The sequence below is a fragment of the Elephas maximus genome, chromosome 4, assembly GCF_024166365.1.
Source record: "Elephas maximus indicus isolate mEleMax1 chromosome 4, mEleMax1 primary haplotype, whole genome shotgun sequence".
In the NCBI taxonomy this organism is placed as follows: domain Eukaryota; kingdom Metazoa; phylum Chordata; class Mammalia; order Proboscidea; family Elephantidae; genus Elephas; species Elephas maximus.
In genome coordinates this window covers 56044761-56062236 of record NC_064822.1, presented here as the reverse complement: position 1 = coordinate 56062236, position 17476 = coordinate 56044761, and the positions used below count along the sequence as shown (strand labels likewise).

Here is a 17476-nt window from a genome sequence, read left to right as displayed (position 1 = left end):
TGGAAACTAATCCAAAACTCAGGTTTGGTATGTTATTTCCTCAGGCAATGACTTCTTAAGCCAAAGTCTTTCCATTTACTCACAGAATGTCCAGATCTCTTTTTCAAATGGAGTAGGATGGTGATCAGATAAAACGTATTAGCCTTCTATAGAAGTAGTGACACACAAGAGAATGAAGAAGGCAATGCAACATAACGTTGCCATTGGTTTCCTCTTTTTTGTTTGTTTGTTTTTAATTTCTACTTTCAGGATTTTTTTTGTTTTTAATCCATTCCCTTCTGTATATAATTCAAGACAGCATGTCTTGTATTGTTCAGGTTTGTGCCTTCCTAAAGATACAAGACACTGAATCAAGACAATCTGCGGACTCTGTGTAGGATTCTCAGACATAGTCTGAGAACTAGGGTCAGTTTGAAACTCTGAGCATTATCCCGTCCGCATTGTAGCCAGGTCACAATTAGGTAGCATAAACAACAATCAATTAAGTATCTATTCAGTACCGACTTTGGACTCAGCACTTGAGATAGCCCTATCTATGCTCATGTTTGACAGAATAACATGGCCACTGAACCAGGATTTGGAACAGCAGTAGAAGGTTGCGTATGAGAATGGTGGGTAAGGAAGGCAGCAATTAGAGTAGGGGCCACTCTAGAATACAGATGTTTCTAGCTCTTTAGGAATCTAAATGCCTGAATAATTCATCAAGAGGACTTCGTTGACCTTGGCTCACCCAATCTTGATGGTTCTAGGGACCCCAAGAATATTGCATACTCTGTGACACAGCAGAACACCTCTGGTCTGTTCCCCTGAACTCATGACTCTCCACACCCTCCCGCCAACACATGGGGTCACTCTCTTCCTAACACCACCCAGTGCCCCCCAGTAGGTTTCTCTGCAACCAGTTCTTCCACTGATTTAGAAAAATTAGGAATAAGGTTAACGACAATAGTTAATGAGAAATCATATAAGGAAAGATTTTAGAATCACACATACTGTCTCCTGTAGTATCTGGGATTATTAGCTTTGGTTCAGCCAGCAGGAGAGCCAACCCCTCACTTTTCCGTCTTGTCATCCCACTTACGTCTGCACATGCTGGGAAGGTATTTCAGCTACTAAACTCACACTCACACACCAGCCACAAATCTCTGGTGTTGGTAGTATTGAAGCATCCTATTTATGACAAAGGTCTTTTGCAGCCAACCAGATTGAATTGGGTGTTTTAACCTATACCAGCTTGTCTTCAAAAGTCACCCTCCTTTCACTACAGAATATACAAGATGAGCCTGTGAAGGAATCAAAAAAGCAGAAGTGATAGAGCTGAATTCTAATGATAGCCTGTAGTCATTCTAGAGCCCTGGTGGCGAAGTGGTTAAGAGCTATGGCTGCTAACCAAAAGGGTGACAGTTTGAACCACCAGCTGCTCCTTGGAAACCCGATGGGGCAGTTCTGCTCTGTCCTGTAGCGTCACTATGAGTTGCAATCAACTCAATGGCAACAGGTTGTTTGTTTGTTTGTTTCCCCCGTATAGTCATTCTAAGTAAAGAGCTGAAAGAAGAATTCTCAAGGAATCCAAAAACAGGCACCCTGGGCTCTTTAGCATGTGTCCAGAGAAGAAAAAACCCTAGTTAGGACCTGTGGTCCTTAATTTTTAATCTGCCTCAGAGTATTACCCACTTAGTGACCATGCTGCTTAAAACACATTTGCTTATCCCAACAATTAACCAATGGTTTATAAACATATCAAGAAGGAGAATTAGCATCTCTCAAACCCTTATTTATTTACTGGGTCTTATTTTTGTCATTTCAGGGGTAATTAAATAAATCTTTGTTATTCCGTAGTTCAATGTAACAAACATTTATTGAGCATTTACTGTGCTCCCGGGACTGAGCTGGGGTGGGGAGGTGGGGTACCAAGAAGAATAAAGTCGAGTTTAGCATTGCACCACATGATGAATACAATTAATGTCACTAAATTGCACATGCGAAGAATGTTGAAATGGCAAATGTCATGTTACAAACATATTTACAATAATAGTTTTTTAAAAAGTTTAGGATCTAATTGAAAATGGAAGGGCAGACAATGAGAGGTGACTTAGCAACCCTGGGTGGTACAAGCAGTGAGAGCTCAGCATGATCACAGATCACTTCCAGGAGTAAGGGAGGATTCTGCTGGCCTTGAGGCGGGATGAGGAGCAGGAGAGAAGGCTCCTCTGCCTGGGAACAGCGAGCTGTCCCACAGCTTGGGGGAGCAGAGAGGACTGTGTTTTAGGGTCTCTCAGCAAACCCAAGATAGAGCTACCCCAAGTGTCCTCCCCACCATGTCTGAAGAGCAGCCTGGAGGTGCAGTCACAGGTATCACGCCCTGTTGGCAGCACCTGAACCAACAAGCCATGCCTTCCTTTTGCTGTGAGCCAGCCATCACCATACATCTCCATACTTAGACCACTGCTATCTATGGCTCTTACCTCCCACAGGACGTTGCTGTGTGAGCCCATCTGAGTTCTGAGATTTTTTTTAATGATCAAGGAGCTCATTTTGTTGGCTTGTCTTGGTGTTAGAAGCCTGTTGCTTTTTTTCTGCAGTGGAAATTAGACTTTTAATTGTGCTTTGGAGGTACTCGCAGGTTCTCAGTGTATAACAGTGAGCAAATCGGGGGAAAGGAGTCAGGTGAAACCTGGTTTCTGATTTGCTGCTCACTCAGTGACCCATAAGACAGACCCCTATGTCCCCGCAAGCAAGGTGACAAAGGTCATGAATAGTCACAGATTTGTCAAGCCATTGCCCTGGGCTGACTGTCACTCACTGGCAGCAGCAAATCCTGTCCTCTAATGAGACTCTGTGTAAAGCACTGTGACTTTTATGGGTTTACACCTCCTGCTTTTTGATGGCAAGTAACAGCCTCTCTCTGGGCATCTGCTGGGACTGTTTGGTCTTTTGGATCCACAGTGCCTGAGCTAAGGACCTTATGGGAAAATGTACATGCAGCTTGAAAATGCATGGCAACCCAGCTAGGGCAAGTAGCCTTGAGGGATAGGAGTGAGGGGGTGTTTCTTCTTCTGTTAGAGGGAGGGGGCACTTGAAGGTTTGAGGCTAAGATTCCCCTCAAGGAATTAGAAATTGGGTTCAGCACGGTCTGCTGTATTTTTCATTCAGTATTCCCTTTGCTGTGTCCACAGAGTCTGGGAATAGTAAGGCTGTGTGCATCAGCAAACATTAGTTCCTGGAGACCCTGATGGCTGCAGATGATGGACATCACTATGCCTCTCCTTGCCTTCCTTAGGAAAGTCACAAAGTTTCTTTTGTTATAGGCCTAAGAAGCATTTAATTTCAATGGTTTGAGAAGACCTATCCTTTTTTCACCTCTAAATAAGGGTGTCAGCAATCGGGGTCATTTTTTTGTTAAGATTATTTTGTTTATTCCTTCTCAATAGCCCCATTCCAACTGATTTAAGACATCAATATCATCACTCCAGGCATTGCCCTACTTCAGAGCCACCCAGCATTATATGCTTTCTACCTAGTCTGCCCCCCAAAATAGGTGGCCCAGAATACAAAATAAGAGAGAAAACAAAATGGGTGTTTTCCTTTCAGACCAGAGCCCACTGAAGGGGTGGTGGGGTTCTTAGTATTACCTTGGAAGCATGCTAGTGTTTCATCTGTCCTTCTGTCCCCTACCCCTCACCTGGTGTTCCCCATCTGACCTCTGAAAGAACTGGCCTGTAGAGAAGGAAGGAACCAAAGCAGAAAGAAAGGAGAACAAGGGAGAGGTGGAGACCAAGAGTTGCTTTCACCTTCCAGATAAGAGTGCTCCTGGTACTGGCCCTGGCTATTTACCAAAGGAAAAAAAAAAGAAAACTAAACCAGTTGCCTTCAAGTTGATTCCAATTTAAGGTGACCTGTGTGTGCAGAGTAGAACTGCACTCCACAAGGTTTTCAAAGCTGTGCCCTTTGGGAAGCAGGTTGCAGACCTTTCTTCCGAGGCACCTCTGATTGGATTTGAACCGACAACTTTTGGTTAGTAGTCAAGTGTTTGCTTAACTGTGCCAGCCAGGGACACCTGGCCCTGGCTATGGGACAATGATATTAGGTCTTTAGCTCCATCCATTTGAAGTTTGTCATGATGCTGGAAGTCACTTATCTTATCTGAGGCATAGAGGAAAGGACAACCAAACTAAACAAAGACTCCAAGGAAATCTCCAGTGCTCACAAGTTTGGTGACTCCTCAGAGATCTGTGGCCTGAAAGACTGTTTTTCTGCAAGGGTAATGTTCACAAAAACATTTTTATAAAAAATGTTTGCAAAACTTTGGGGGCTCTGAGGAACCAGTTGGGAAAGGTTTCATTTCAAGGAGGTTGGTGGGACACCAACCAGTCCTTTCTCCCACTCACCATCTGCCCAGCTCTGGAGGCAGCTCTGTGAGGGTGAACTGTGGTGAGCATACTATCTCCTCCTGGGACCTACTGTCCCCACCTTCCCTGAGGAAGGAACAAAGGGAACTTCCTCAGAATAGACCTTCACTGCCCATCTCAGCCCTATAACTCACACATGGGGAAAACACTTCTTTGGGATTAACCCAGAACAAGCTGGTTGATTATTTAGAGCAGGTTAGTAACATGGGATGAAAGGACGGGCTTCAGGGTGTCAGTGTGCCCTAGAAATTGAGTGCAGAATGCTAGGAGAGTGGGGGTTTTTTTCTGATGAGAGTCCATAAATTTCATCAGCTTTTCATGACTTCCCCATCCTCCCAAAAAAGTAACGAAGCATTAATGGCCTTCATTAGCAGGATTTAATCTGAGAAAGCCTTTCACATGATGTCAATAGAAGCCGCCTTGGACTCCCACCTCAGAACTGTTTTCAACCTTCTTGCTTTCACTGTAGCATAGAGTCTAGCAAGGAACACAGTGTAAGAACACATAGTAGACACTTCATAAATACACATGGAGCAAACATGGACTCTAACATGACTGCTCCAAAGAATAATCAAAGGAGCCCTAGTGGCACAGTGGTTAAGTGCCCAGCTGCTAACCAAAATGTTGGTGGTTTGAACCCACCAGTTGCTCAGTAGGAGAAAGACTATCTGCTTCAGTGAAAATTACAGCCTTCAAAACCCTATGGGGTAGTTCTATTCTGCCCTATAGGGTCGCTATGAGTCAGAATCAAGTCAATGGCTACGGGTTAATCAGAGGACTAAGCCACAGTTCCCTATATTAAAATGTGACTTACAGACCCTGGTATTACATGGCCATCACCGCCATCATTATGTGACCTGTGGTCACCTAACTCACTGTGGCTTCTCCACGTTTCTCCTTCCTAATCTCATTCCACCAATCCTGCCCCACCTGTATTGGTGCAGTTTTGTTTTTCTTCTCCTGCTAGTGAAGACTTTTATTGACTTCCCTCTGCTGGTTTGGTTTCATTTGCAGTCTTGGTTTAGACTATTACCTCTGGCTAACAAAGGGAATGAGCCCTCCAAGACCTGGTTTGTAGGCTCTCAGGTGTGGGGATGGGGTCTGACACACACAGACCCTTCTGCCCTATCTCTCCTAATAGCTACTCTTTTGCTGGAGATTTTAGTAGTTCAGCCACTGAGAAAATCCTCTGTCCCAGAGACAGGATGGCTTTACAGCTCAATTTTTAATAGTTGCCAAGTTTCTAGGAAACTCCCAATCCCATACAGGATCACATGGGTTCTGGGCTTCCTTCCCAATGCTTAACTCCTCTTGCCTTCAGTGGCTCCAAGGTGCAAGGTTTATACCACCCTGCCTGATCTGGCCCTTGCCTGCTCCTCCGGCCTCATACAGGGACTCTTCCCTGATCCTCCTACCCTTTCTGTTTCTAGAACCCTGCATACTTACTCCTACAATTACATTTGCCACTGTGCACTGTAATTGCATTTTACTTATCTGTACTCCCCACAAACACACACATAAACGCACTAGCAAGGGCTTTCTACTTAGAGCACACATTGGCATGCATTAAGTTCATTCATCACTCCACAAACATTTAATGAGTACTACCATGTGCCAGGCACCGTTCTAGGCACTTGGGATACATTAGTGAACAAAACAGACGAAAACTGTCTATCTTAAGGTTATGGTAGCTCCATAGACACATCCAAACTCCCTGAAGGACCGAATTGCTGGGCTGAGGGCTGTGGGACCATGGTCTTGGGGAACATCTTGCTCAATTGGCGTAACACAGTTTATAAAGAATATGTTCTACATTCTACTTTGGTGAGTAGTGCCTGGGGCCTTAAAAGCCTGTGAGCGGCCATCTAGGATACTCCACTGGTCTCACCCCTTCTAGCAAGGAAGAATGAAGAAAACTAAAGATAGAAGGGAAAGATTAGTCCAAAGGACTGATGGACCACATCTACCACGGCCTCCACCAGACTGAGCCTAGTACAACTAGATGGTGCCCGGCTACCACCACTAAGTGCTCTGACAGGGATCACAATAGAGGGTTCAGGACAGAGCTGGAGAAAAATGTAGAACAAAATTCTAACTCAAAAAAAAGAGAGACCAGACTTGCTGGCCTGACACAGAATGGAGAAACCCTGGGAGTATGGTCCCCGAAAACACTTTCAACTCAGTAATGAGGTCACTCCTGAGATTCACCCTTCAGCCAAAGACTGAACAGGTCCATGGAACAAAATAAGACTAAAGGGGCACACCAGCCCTGGGGCAGGGACTGGAAGGCAAGAGAGAACAGGAAAGCTGGTAATAGGGAACCCAGGGTTGAGAAGGGAGAGTGTTGACCTGTCTCGGGTTGTTAACCAATGTCATAGAACAACGTGTGTACTATTTGATGAGAAACTAGTTTGCTCTGTAAACTTTCATCTAAAGTATCAAGGGAAAAAAAATAAAACTAATCTGATCACTTTAAAAAAAGAAAACTGTCTGCCTTTGTGGAGTTTACATTCTAGCATGGAAGGCAGATAGTAAATGTCATAAACAGGTAAACCATAGAATTAGAAAGTGGTAAATGCTATGGAAAAAAATGGACCAGGGTGTGTGGGACTGAAAATGCTCAATAAACATGTGTTAAACTGGATTTAATTATGGTGTGGTTAAGGGGACATGTATTGTGAAACCTTCTCTTTTTCACTAACGCCATTCAAACAGTGACCCCCAAGCCCTCAACACAATTTTTGCACTCTTCACTATGACTGCATTTGCTGGATTTCTCTAACCAAAACATAGTAACACCCAGTAAACATTATGGATTTATAAAGGGCATATTAGGATGTAACACATCAAACCAGGCAGACTAGGTAGGCCTCTCAGTACTTCTCAAACTTTTTTATTGCCAGCCCACAAAGACCATCTGATTTGTCCAGCATGCTTAGGTAAATGGATGAGGTTGCTCAGAGTCTGAACAGTCCTGAGGACTGAGGGCATTACTATCCGAGGACACTTGTAACACATTTGAAGCACCTGGAGTGGAGAGGCTGCAAGTGGTTATCAAACTTCAGCATGCCTGAGAATTACCTGGGGTAGTTAATATGCAGATTTATGAGCCTCACTGAGGTCTGGGGAAGGGCCCAGGAATCTGCTTTTGTTAACAATTCTCTCAGATCATTCTGTTGCTGGTGGTCTTCAGACCACACTTTGAGAAACACTGCTGTACAACGTGGTGGAGGTATGCAGTGAATCAAAATCTTTGTCATGTTATATTTGAAGTTGGGGACCATGGAGAGAATGATGTAAATCTGTGGTTCTCAAACTTGAGCATGCATCAGAATCTCCTGGAGGGCTTGTTAAAACCCAGGTTGGGGCCCACCTCCAGAGTTTCACACCTCCAGAGTTCCAGATTCAGTAGGTCCAGAGTGGGGCCCCAAGCATGTACATTTCTGAACAGGTTCTCAGGTGATGCTGCAGCTGCTACTGGTTCTGAGGACCACACTTGGAGAATCACTGATGTAAATCATTCAGGAAGGTGGTGTGCCTTAAGAATTTGGATCTGTGAGCTAATTTGACAACAAAGTTGGGGTTCCATTTTAGAAAGATAGGACTAAACCTTGTTTAATCTAATCAGAAAGCACCAGGGGAGATAGAGTTGAGAAACTAAATCAGAATTAATGTACTCTTAGATAAAAAAAGACAGCTTTCTGACTTATCATTTTCACATCCACCCTCTAGCTGTAAATGTGTGCTGATAAATGTTTTAACAACCAGTTGTCAGGGGTAGGGGGTGGAGGGAGTGCTGATTTGTATCATTTACCATTTCCATGGTGTAAATACTCCCACCATGGTCACTTTCAAGCTACCAATGTGAAGTCACTGAAGGTGGAGTTGGGAAGAGACCAACAAGCAGAGTCAGCTCTCCAAAGCCAATAGGAGTCAGCTCCAGTACACCACTGCCTCCAGCTACTGTGGGTGTTTGTAACCTTTCTACAGGGTGTCTACATTTTTCAGTTAATGACAGGTCGCAATGTCCAAGTTAAGGACCATTTCCATCTAGGCTGTGGTTACAGGCACAAGAACCGTTCTCTGAATACATAAACCAAAATGGCTGCCTCTTCCTCACCTGTGGCCTTTAGTTCTCGTAAGCACTGGGGTTTAGCCTCTAAATTCTGGTCACAAGCCAGGGTCCAGGTGGCCAGTCCTTTAGGAAGGTATCTTTCCTCACATCTCCTCTAAGGTTTCACTTTTCCTGCTCTATCAGTAAGAGTTGAGGCACTTCAGGCACCAAGGTTGAATGCCTCAGAGTGCAATGCAACATTTAACATCCATATAAACCCAACTGATCTAAAACCACCATATGCTGAAGAAATTATTTTTTGAGGCTAACTGCCTTCTTAGACCTGTGAACAGAGAGCATTGGAGAAAATTTTCTGTTCCTGGAAAGAAACCAACAGAGAAAGCCAGACAGGATTCCTCTTGAGGCCAAGCCCACAAATATGCCTTACAGTTCAGGTCAAACTCATAGGGAAGTATTTTGAATGTAGATGATGCCAGGAGGAACAATGGATCCTGATCAACCCCATCTGTCTCCTCCAGATTCTGTTCACATGCTTTCCCACCTGCCTCTTTGCTTTAACCCAATTCTGCTTTCTCTCTTTCCTAACTCTCCTTCATCTTTCCAGATGCAGGACGCTATGGGCTATGAGTTACCCTGGGTGTATTTTGTCAGTCTGGTCATCTTTGGATCCTTTTTCGTTCTAAATCTGGTTCTCGGTGTGTTGAGCGGGTAAGCTGACCATTTCTATGTCCTCTTTACAATGCAGCCGAGCAAGGTTCCAGCTTCCACTCTATTCATTGGCAGGATCCTCAGGGAGGGGACCCTAACAGCCCCAGAAAAAATAGAAAGAAAAAAAGTCTTCATTCAACCAAAAATTCTAATACATTGGCTGGGCAGGCCGTTTGGCCTCCGATTAGCACCCAGAGGATCCCTGGGTCCCAGTGCTGCTAGGTCAGTGTCTCGGGAGCCGGTGAGTGGCGCTTGGCCGTGCTCGGTTGTGGAGTGTGCCTCACTAACTATCATTCCATTCTTCCAGGTCAATGATGCCGTAGGAAGGGACTGGCCCTGGATCTATTTTGTTACACTAATCATCATAGGGTCATTTTTTGTACTTAACTTGGTTCTCGGTGTTCTTAGCGGGTAAGCAGGACCAAGGAAAAAGGTCTTGATTTTTCCATTTATTTTACTTATTCTTTCTATTCTTGGCTTTATTCTTTTCCTGGCTCTGATTAACCTGGGATAAGGGGTCACTTCAGGAGCCTTGAAGTGAATGTCCTTGGCCTGGCTGGATAAAGGGTCAATTGTACAAGAATGAATCCATTGGTTTGGGTGGTAGACAATGGAGAAGAGTAGATGGCTTCACCAAGAGATGCCTGGTCCCACCTGTCATCTGCCAGCTCATTCAAACCTTCCCCACCCTTAAGTAGCTGTTGAAGCAAGTGGGATGCTTCTCCTTGTATCTTAATGACCTCACCCACAGGAGTGGCATGATGAGACCCTTGAGTGGGAAGGGTTTGGCAGCAAGAATTTGAGGGAAGACCCATAGACTATGTGCCTTCAACTATATCAGCCTTGCCTGATCTCTTGAGCCAGTCACAATTTGTGACAGGCCAGTAGGAAAGATTATAGACTATTTTTATATAGTGTTGAACCAATCAAGGCAAGAAAAGTATGGTTCAAACTATAAATAAACTAAAAATCAAATTCACTTCAGGTCTAGCTTATAAGCTCAATAGTCCATCTTTGGAATTTTCTTTTCTGAATGAAAAGGAAGTTAGTTGTTTTAAGCCATAGATTATTTGAGAATAGAATAAAATGAAATATAATTTCCTCCAAATTTCCAGAGATACTGTTATTACCAAGTCTGGTAGGCTGCAAGTACAAAGTCTACCTAATTTTGGTCTTTGGTCAGTTGAGGTTAAAAAGTGGTAGAAGTAGCATATGGGGAAGATTGAGTAGCCCTGGCAATGGCCAACTGCATACCATGGAAACTCACGGGATGTTTCCTCAGCCCACTTTCTTCTTCACAAGTCCACACCAGCCATGCCAAGGCCTGACACCAAAATACCCTTGGTGACCTGCTCGTGGGGAACATACTCTGCCTCCTTTGCTCCGTGGTGGGGGAGGGAGGGTAATCTATTTCTGCTGTGCTCAAGACAGTCCAGCTACTTTGAATAGTCTTTCCTAGATATCTAGGGACATTAATGCTGGGATAAATTCAAGCGTAAAGATAAAGATCCCTCTTCATTTTCCTTTAATGCATAAACTGGGAGCAGCTACTCCCAAGTTCTGCAGCAGCCTAATGCAATGCAAGAGCATTGGGTTTAGTCTTTAGAATTGGCTGAAGGAAGGAATGTGTTCCTATCCTTACCCCTCCCCATGGTGGGTGGCCTATTAGAGACCTTGATGACACCATTCATTTTGCCAAGGTGAGCTCACATAGGAGACTCCATCAGGGGTAAAAAGGATGAGCAGGACAGAATAAGCCCCTGATTAGTTGCCTGGATTATAGAGGGGTTTTTGTTTTTATGTTCCAACACAAGAAAATGCCCCTGTGGTTATATGTGAGTCCCTAAGGAGAGCATTGAAAAAAATTCACCTCATAATCACCCACTGAAGATAGAAATTTGGGTCTCCCAGCCCTGCTACTTGTTGGATGCTTCTTTTGGATGACTTCACCTTTTTAAACATTAGTTTCTTTGACAAAATAGGGATAATAATATTAACTCATAGGTTGTTGTGATGATAGAATGAGATCCTTTACGTAAAATACTTAGCACTGTGACTGATATATAGTAAGCGTTCAGTAGTGGTGCTATCATGACAATGATTACTGTTTACTTGGAGCCTATCAAAGCTGGAAATACTGGATCAAACCATCAAACGTTAGAACTGCTCCAATCCTTTACTTTTAAAAATTATGAAAATGAGATCCAGAGAGGTTAAGTGACACGTCCAATGTCACTTTGCTGGTGTTTTACAGAACCAAGACCAGAACTCAGACCCAGCTTGGTTTCCATTCCACCATCTTCCTTTCACTGCCCATTAGATGTACATTGAATGAGGTTGGAATGTACCACAAGCCAGAGCTTTAATCCTTTAAAAAATATCATTCCACTTTCTTCCCCAGAGATTTGGAACCAAATCTGTGCAATTTAAAAGCCCTCTCCTGGGAATATGAAGTGAAGAATGAGAACTAGACCATGAAGTTCCCTTCTTAGGCAGGGTATCTTGCCCATAGTTGTTCTTGGCCTTACTAGAGAAGTTATCTTCCTGCTGGTTGCAAAACAGAGAATTCAAATGACAGCAGCTGCTGATGTTAGAGAAAAAGTCTTTTGGCGACCCTGTCAAGGAACCCTGGTGATGCAGCGGTTAAAGGGCCCGGCTGTTAACTGAAAGGTCAGTGGTTCAAACCCACCGGGCTGCTCCTGGAGAGAAAGGTGTGGTAGTCTGCTCCCATAAAGATTTACAGCCTTAGAAACCTTAAGAAGCACTCTATTCTGTCCTATAGGGTTGTTATGAGCCGGACTCAACTCGACAGTGGTGGGTTTTGTTGGTTTTGTCTTGGCTTGATGCAGTCCAGCGAGATAGGATATGTGAAAACACCTACCCTAAAGCCTGGCACTTAGTAATACTCAAAAACATTAGTGGACTCAGAACAGGAGCATCAGGACCCTTGGAAGGCATCTACAGGGCTGTAGATTTAATTCTTTCCAACAGACTTCTGAGCCTTTGAGAACTCAAGTCCATATGCTGGTCTTTCTTGAAGACTTTCCCCAGCACCTGCTGCCTGATGCATTCCCAGAGCCGCAGTCTGCTCCTCATGGTCCAGAATTGCTGATAGAATGTCTGCCAAGCTTCCCAGGCCTCTGGGCGGACCCTCTGCCAATGGAGCAAGGCATCTGTAGGCGATCATCTCTACCTCCCATTCAGTGACAAAAGCTGGAATCAGGCTCCTTTTGACTGACCACATGGTGACGACAGTTCCAAGTCAGCATCCTGATTAGTCAGGACAATAATACAAGCCCTGATGGCACAGTGGTTAAAGCTTTCAGCTGCTAACCGAAATGTCAGTGGTTTGAACCCACCAGCTGCACTGCAGGAGAAAGATGTCAAAGTCTGCTTCCATAAAGATTACAGCCTTGAAAACCCTGTGGCGCAGTTCTCCTCCGTCCTATAGGGTTACTGTGACTCAGCATTGACACAGTAGCAATGGGTTTGGTGGTTTGATCGCTAGGAAAATGTTAACATGTGCTTGGTGTGTTCTGCTTGTGAAGGTAGGGAAAAGCCCATTCCATAAAACTTCCATCTAAAAGGTGGAAATTCAAAAATTTTGATCATCAGAGGGTTACATGTCCTTTATCTGAAACACTCACGTATTCCTGATAAGGCCAAATAAAGTCAAAGACTATGTAACTCTTAGATTTTTTTTTCCAAAATGCTTCCCCGTTCATTATCTACACAGCCTCACATAAAACCCTATGCAAGTTGTAGGAGTGGTATTAGCACAGATAATAATCTGATTGTATTTACTTCCCCCCCCCCCCCCCCAGAATCTCAATCTCCAGCCTACCATAATTAAAACAACTAGAGTGACAGGGAGATTCTTGAAATTGCACTTGAAGCTGGAATCAGGTGGAAGTCCCCAGACTCTGAAATCTGGTTACTTTTTGTTTTTAAGCTATTGCAAAGAGACATGTGCATCAGCTGGCAAGGGAACATATAGGCCCTGAAATCTTTTAGATGAGTAATTACCCATTCCTTTTTCCCACTGAGAAATGGGAACACTGCTGTCTCCAAAGAAGCATAGGACCTTGTGGATAGGCATCTTACAACCTGAAGGCATACACTAGAAACTGGACTATGGCACCATAGTGAAGACACAATATCCAGGTCCAGAAGGAAGCAAGAGAAAGGCCAAGACGTACGTGCCCGTGGGTGGGAGCAGCAGAAGGCATGGCAACGTATATTGATTTGCAGAGGGCCTACAGCCCCAGTGTTCTTCATTGATTGGATTTTCTGCATTCCCATCCCTTTGCATGCTTTACATTACTGAGCACTGGCCCCCTGGCTCTCTACTCCACCCCTCATTTTTCATATTGGCCATTGCTGGTGAGAGATGTGCTCCTGCCTGGTGACAAATCCCATGGCAGTGACTGATTGTCTAGCCGGCTCCAATCCCTGGGCCCAACACAGCCTGTCAGGCTAGGGCTTCATGTCTCCATGAGCTCAGTCCCCAGAGCAGCACATGGCTGGCATCCAGGCGAGGAGATAACGTGAGCCAGGCACTGCCACCCAGGGAATCACTTATAGTGTGGGGTCTGGTGAGGGAAACCACACTCACCCTCCAGCCTGCCACAAGCCTGGTTATGCCCATACTCCATGGGAGCCAAGGGGAGCCATCACGCCTTCAGATCTGACCCTGATGCTTCTCCACCACCTCACGGCTTCAACACACATCCTTCTGCTACAAGAGAAAATATCTTAAAGCCGGTCAGATGCATCAGCACAACTGGTTTTTATTTTCTCCCCATGTAGGTTTTTTTAGTTCCATAGAGGCCTTGGGGTAGCAGAGATGCTGTAGAACAGATCAGGCTCAGTTTTCCCTACTCCAGTTTGATCTCAGTCCTACTCAATGGCCTCACAGCCCCAAACCCACTTCATATGAAAGGAGTGGAGAATGGGTATGGGGAGAAAGACGGTCAAGAGAGGGAGTCTTGAAACACGGTTTTTGGAGCTGATTTGCATAGGGAGAGAAGCTCTATCTGAAGTTACTCTCTCCAGAGAATAAGACTAAGGCCCATGGAGAGTTAACCAGGTATAGGGATAAAAAGTTAGATGGAAGGGAGACTGGCATCTTTCCAAGACCATCCTCAACTTGGGTGCTTCAGCAAAAGGAGGGAGGGAACAAAGCAAAGTGAGGCTTCCATCTTCATTGTTAGCTGTCAATCTGGCCTCTGTTCCCTGGCATAAAATTCCCTGGGAAAGAGGAAGGTACTCGCCAGTTGGCAGGAAGCCTGAGAAAGAACAAGTTCAATCCAATTAGAATTGGATTCAATCAAATTTTAGAAGAAAATTCAATCCAAACCAGAGCATCGTTAAGGCAGCAGTTGAAGAGACCTCATTAACTTGAGAACCCCCACATCTCCCAATTAAAAATGCCCCTAGCCCGCTCCCCAGCCCCAGCCCCATTTCACCCAGCCCCAACCCCATTTCACCCCAGAAATATTGAGCGCTAAAAATCTGTGCTCTCCTGAGTGACACAGACATGCAAACACTAAAAGTGTTTGTGGTGATAGAGCTTTCCCCCCATGACTGAGTGGATTCAGGAGCCAAGACTATTGTCCCCTGTGGTTTGTTGGTACTGTCCTTCCTTCCCAAGCTGCCTTTCCTGTAGAGTGATTGGCTTGTGGGAGAAATTCCTTCAAGATGTTTTCTTCAGGCTCTTGCCATGAACTAGACCTTTATTGGTTAGCCAAGATGTGCAGTGCGTATACAAACACACACACATACGCTCCACACCCAGGGCCCCATTTCCCATGCACTGAGCATCAAAGACAAAAATGCTACTACATATCTCTTTTGGAAGAAAAGGCACAGACTTACTTTGAGAGTTGAGAATTAGCCTTGTCCATTATTGTCTTCTGCTGCCAGTCCCCCTTCTTTGGTCAAAAAGTAAATTCAAAGTCAGGAAGAAAATAAGTGTAGCATCATAGAAGACGGAAGAGAAACCGTCATTCCGTCGGAAATGTTTCTAGAGACCTTTCTTCCAGCAAACCCCAATCTGGTCCCAACTTCTCATTATTATTTTAAACTGAATGCATCATGTAACTTTTATATCATCTTGGTTTTTATGTACTTTTCTATTCTGATTAGATTTTTTTTTTTTTTTTAACCAAAAGGGCAGCCCCTAGGGCATTTTCTTGTGTTTGGAATCCTCATTTGTCTCCTTGTGGGAAAGAACCTTGTCTAGATTGGAAATTCTTCCAGGCATGCTAAGAGTGGCAGGGTGGGCTCTATTAACGAGATTAGAGATTGAGGAGATTAAATCTCCTGGGTTCTAATTCAGTAGTATACTAGTAAATAGTTAGCAATGAGCTTTCTGGGGAAAAAGCCCTGGTTCCTACCACTTGCCGATTTCCGTGCTGTAAATACTCCCACTATGGCCGATTTCAAGCTACCAACATTATCCCTGAAACTGGAGTCAGGAAGAGATGTGTACAGCTGGCTCTCAGGAGCCAGTGCAAGTGAGTGGCTTCTGCACACTCTGGCTGGTCCTAATACCTTTGGTCGTCTGGAGGCTCTTATGAGATTTTTCAATTGCCACACAATCCTGGAGGGAATTAAAACATACGTTCCATGACTGTTGTGGAATTTTTAGTTACTGCTCCAAAAGAGTTCCCAGGTTTTTGGAGAACAGGTGTTATTAACAGGCAAAGCCTACGATCATGATCCAGGAAAAAGGGAAATGGACTTTATCTATCCCCTTGTACTCTCTTGGGCTGTGTCAAGAAAGTCCCCTTCAGTGGCTCTTTTCTGTTTCTGTGGGAGTAAAGCCCAAGAAAACTGGGATGACTGGAGGAAGCTGTCTGTAGAAAATAGGGCTTGTGGGCAGGTTTCCTAGTGCAAAACAATTAATTCTTTTGTTTTTCCTTATCTCCGCCTCTCCTTTCACACCCAACCTTCTCTCTCCTGTGTGCTCTCCTGCCCTGCCCACTCCTCCCTCTCTCACCAGAGAGTTTTCCAAAGAGAGGGAGAAGGCCAAGGCTCGGGGAGATTTCCAGAAGCTGCGAGAGAAGCAGCAGCTGGAAGAGGACCTAAAAGGCTACCTGGACTGGATCACGCAAGCAGAAGACATCGACCCCGAGAATGAGGATGAAGGCATGGATGAGGAGAAACCCCGAAACAGTGAGCAGCCATCTTCTGTCTTTGGGCTGGGCTCTGGAAAGGAGAGGGGACAGCAGGGAGGACAGCACGAGCTGTTTACCACCAAGCTGTCTTTACAGCCCATAGTTTGTCTTCCTGGAGCAACATTGGTCTCATTGATTGGAATTATTTGCTAATCACAGAAATTAGTCACAATCATGAAATAATTTCTGTTGGTCCCTAAAACCTCACATTCTTTTTAGAATCTTTGACCTTAATAGACGATGTTAAAGGGAAGGAAGGTGATTGGCACCTGCTGTTAAGATATCACTGAGGGATTGTTTTTGAAAATCAGATAGCCTTCTTCTCCAGGCTACATCTCTTTGTGCAGGGGAGCAGGCTTCTTGCTCCAGACTTATCCCAAAGGAACAGATTCCAGCCAAGCAGCTACCTGAAAAACTTTACACCTACACAGGCTTCTCTCCCACTTTGCAGTAGACTGTCAGGCACACTGAGCTTCCTCCTAGGAAAAGCAACCAAAGGGTTCTCCTCAAAGAGGTTAGATTCAAAGATCTTGGGAAATACAAAATGGAAGGGTTGGGAAAGCCCAAAGGAATTTATCAGAATACAATTTGATTACAGAAATTGAGCCAGATCCCTTCCTCTGAGTCTTTACATGGCAGGTTGTTGGATAGGCTATCTCTAGGATAGAAATGAGGGGGATAGATGATATTGACTCTTAAGTGTATAAAAGATGATAAATGATGGCAATTCAGGCCCTTATCAGATTAGCCCCTATTATTCTCAGAGTGTGATCCCTGGACCAGCAGCATCACCATCACTTGGGACCTTGTTAGAAATGCAGAGTCTTGGGCCCAATCCAGACCTACTTATTCTGAGACTCTGGGGGTGGAGCCCAAAAATTGGTATTTTAACCAGCCCTCCAGGTGATTGTGATGCACACTCAATTGGAGAATCATTGGGTTAACTCCACTCTATGTTTCATTTGGCCTTGATTTCTTTGTGACTCTAACTGCGGCCTGCTCTCTATGTGCAGTATTTTTTCTTTCAGTTTGCATGTTTGAATAGGTACATTTCTTTACTCTCAAGCATCATAAGTTAAAAATTGGTTCCTAAACACTGAGCA

The 17476-nt window shown here is 44.5% G+C and overlaps 1 protein-coding gene across 12 annotated transcripts in view; it reads left to right on the top strand.

Moving 5' to 3' along the window:
• CACNA1C (calcium voltage-gated channel subunit alpha1 C) overlaps positions 1 to 17476 on the top strand; it is an 896734-nt gene that overhangs the window by 659446 nt on the left and 219812 nt on the right. For 11 of the 12 annotated variants that reach the window (XM_049885094.1, XM_049885093.1, XM_049885097.1 and 8 more), the window contains exons 8-9: positions 9500 to 9603; positions 16199 to 16371. In XM_049885094.1, coding sequence (XP_049741051.1) covers positions 9500 to 9603; positions 16199 to 16371 — 277 coding nt within the window. The remainder of the gene's footprint in view (positions 1 to 9499; positions 9604 to 16198; positions 16372 to 17476) is intronic. The other variant, XM_049885100.1, reaches the window with a different exon arrangement.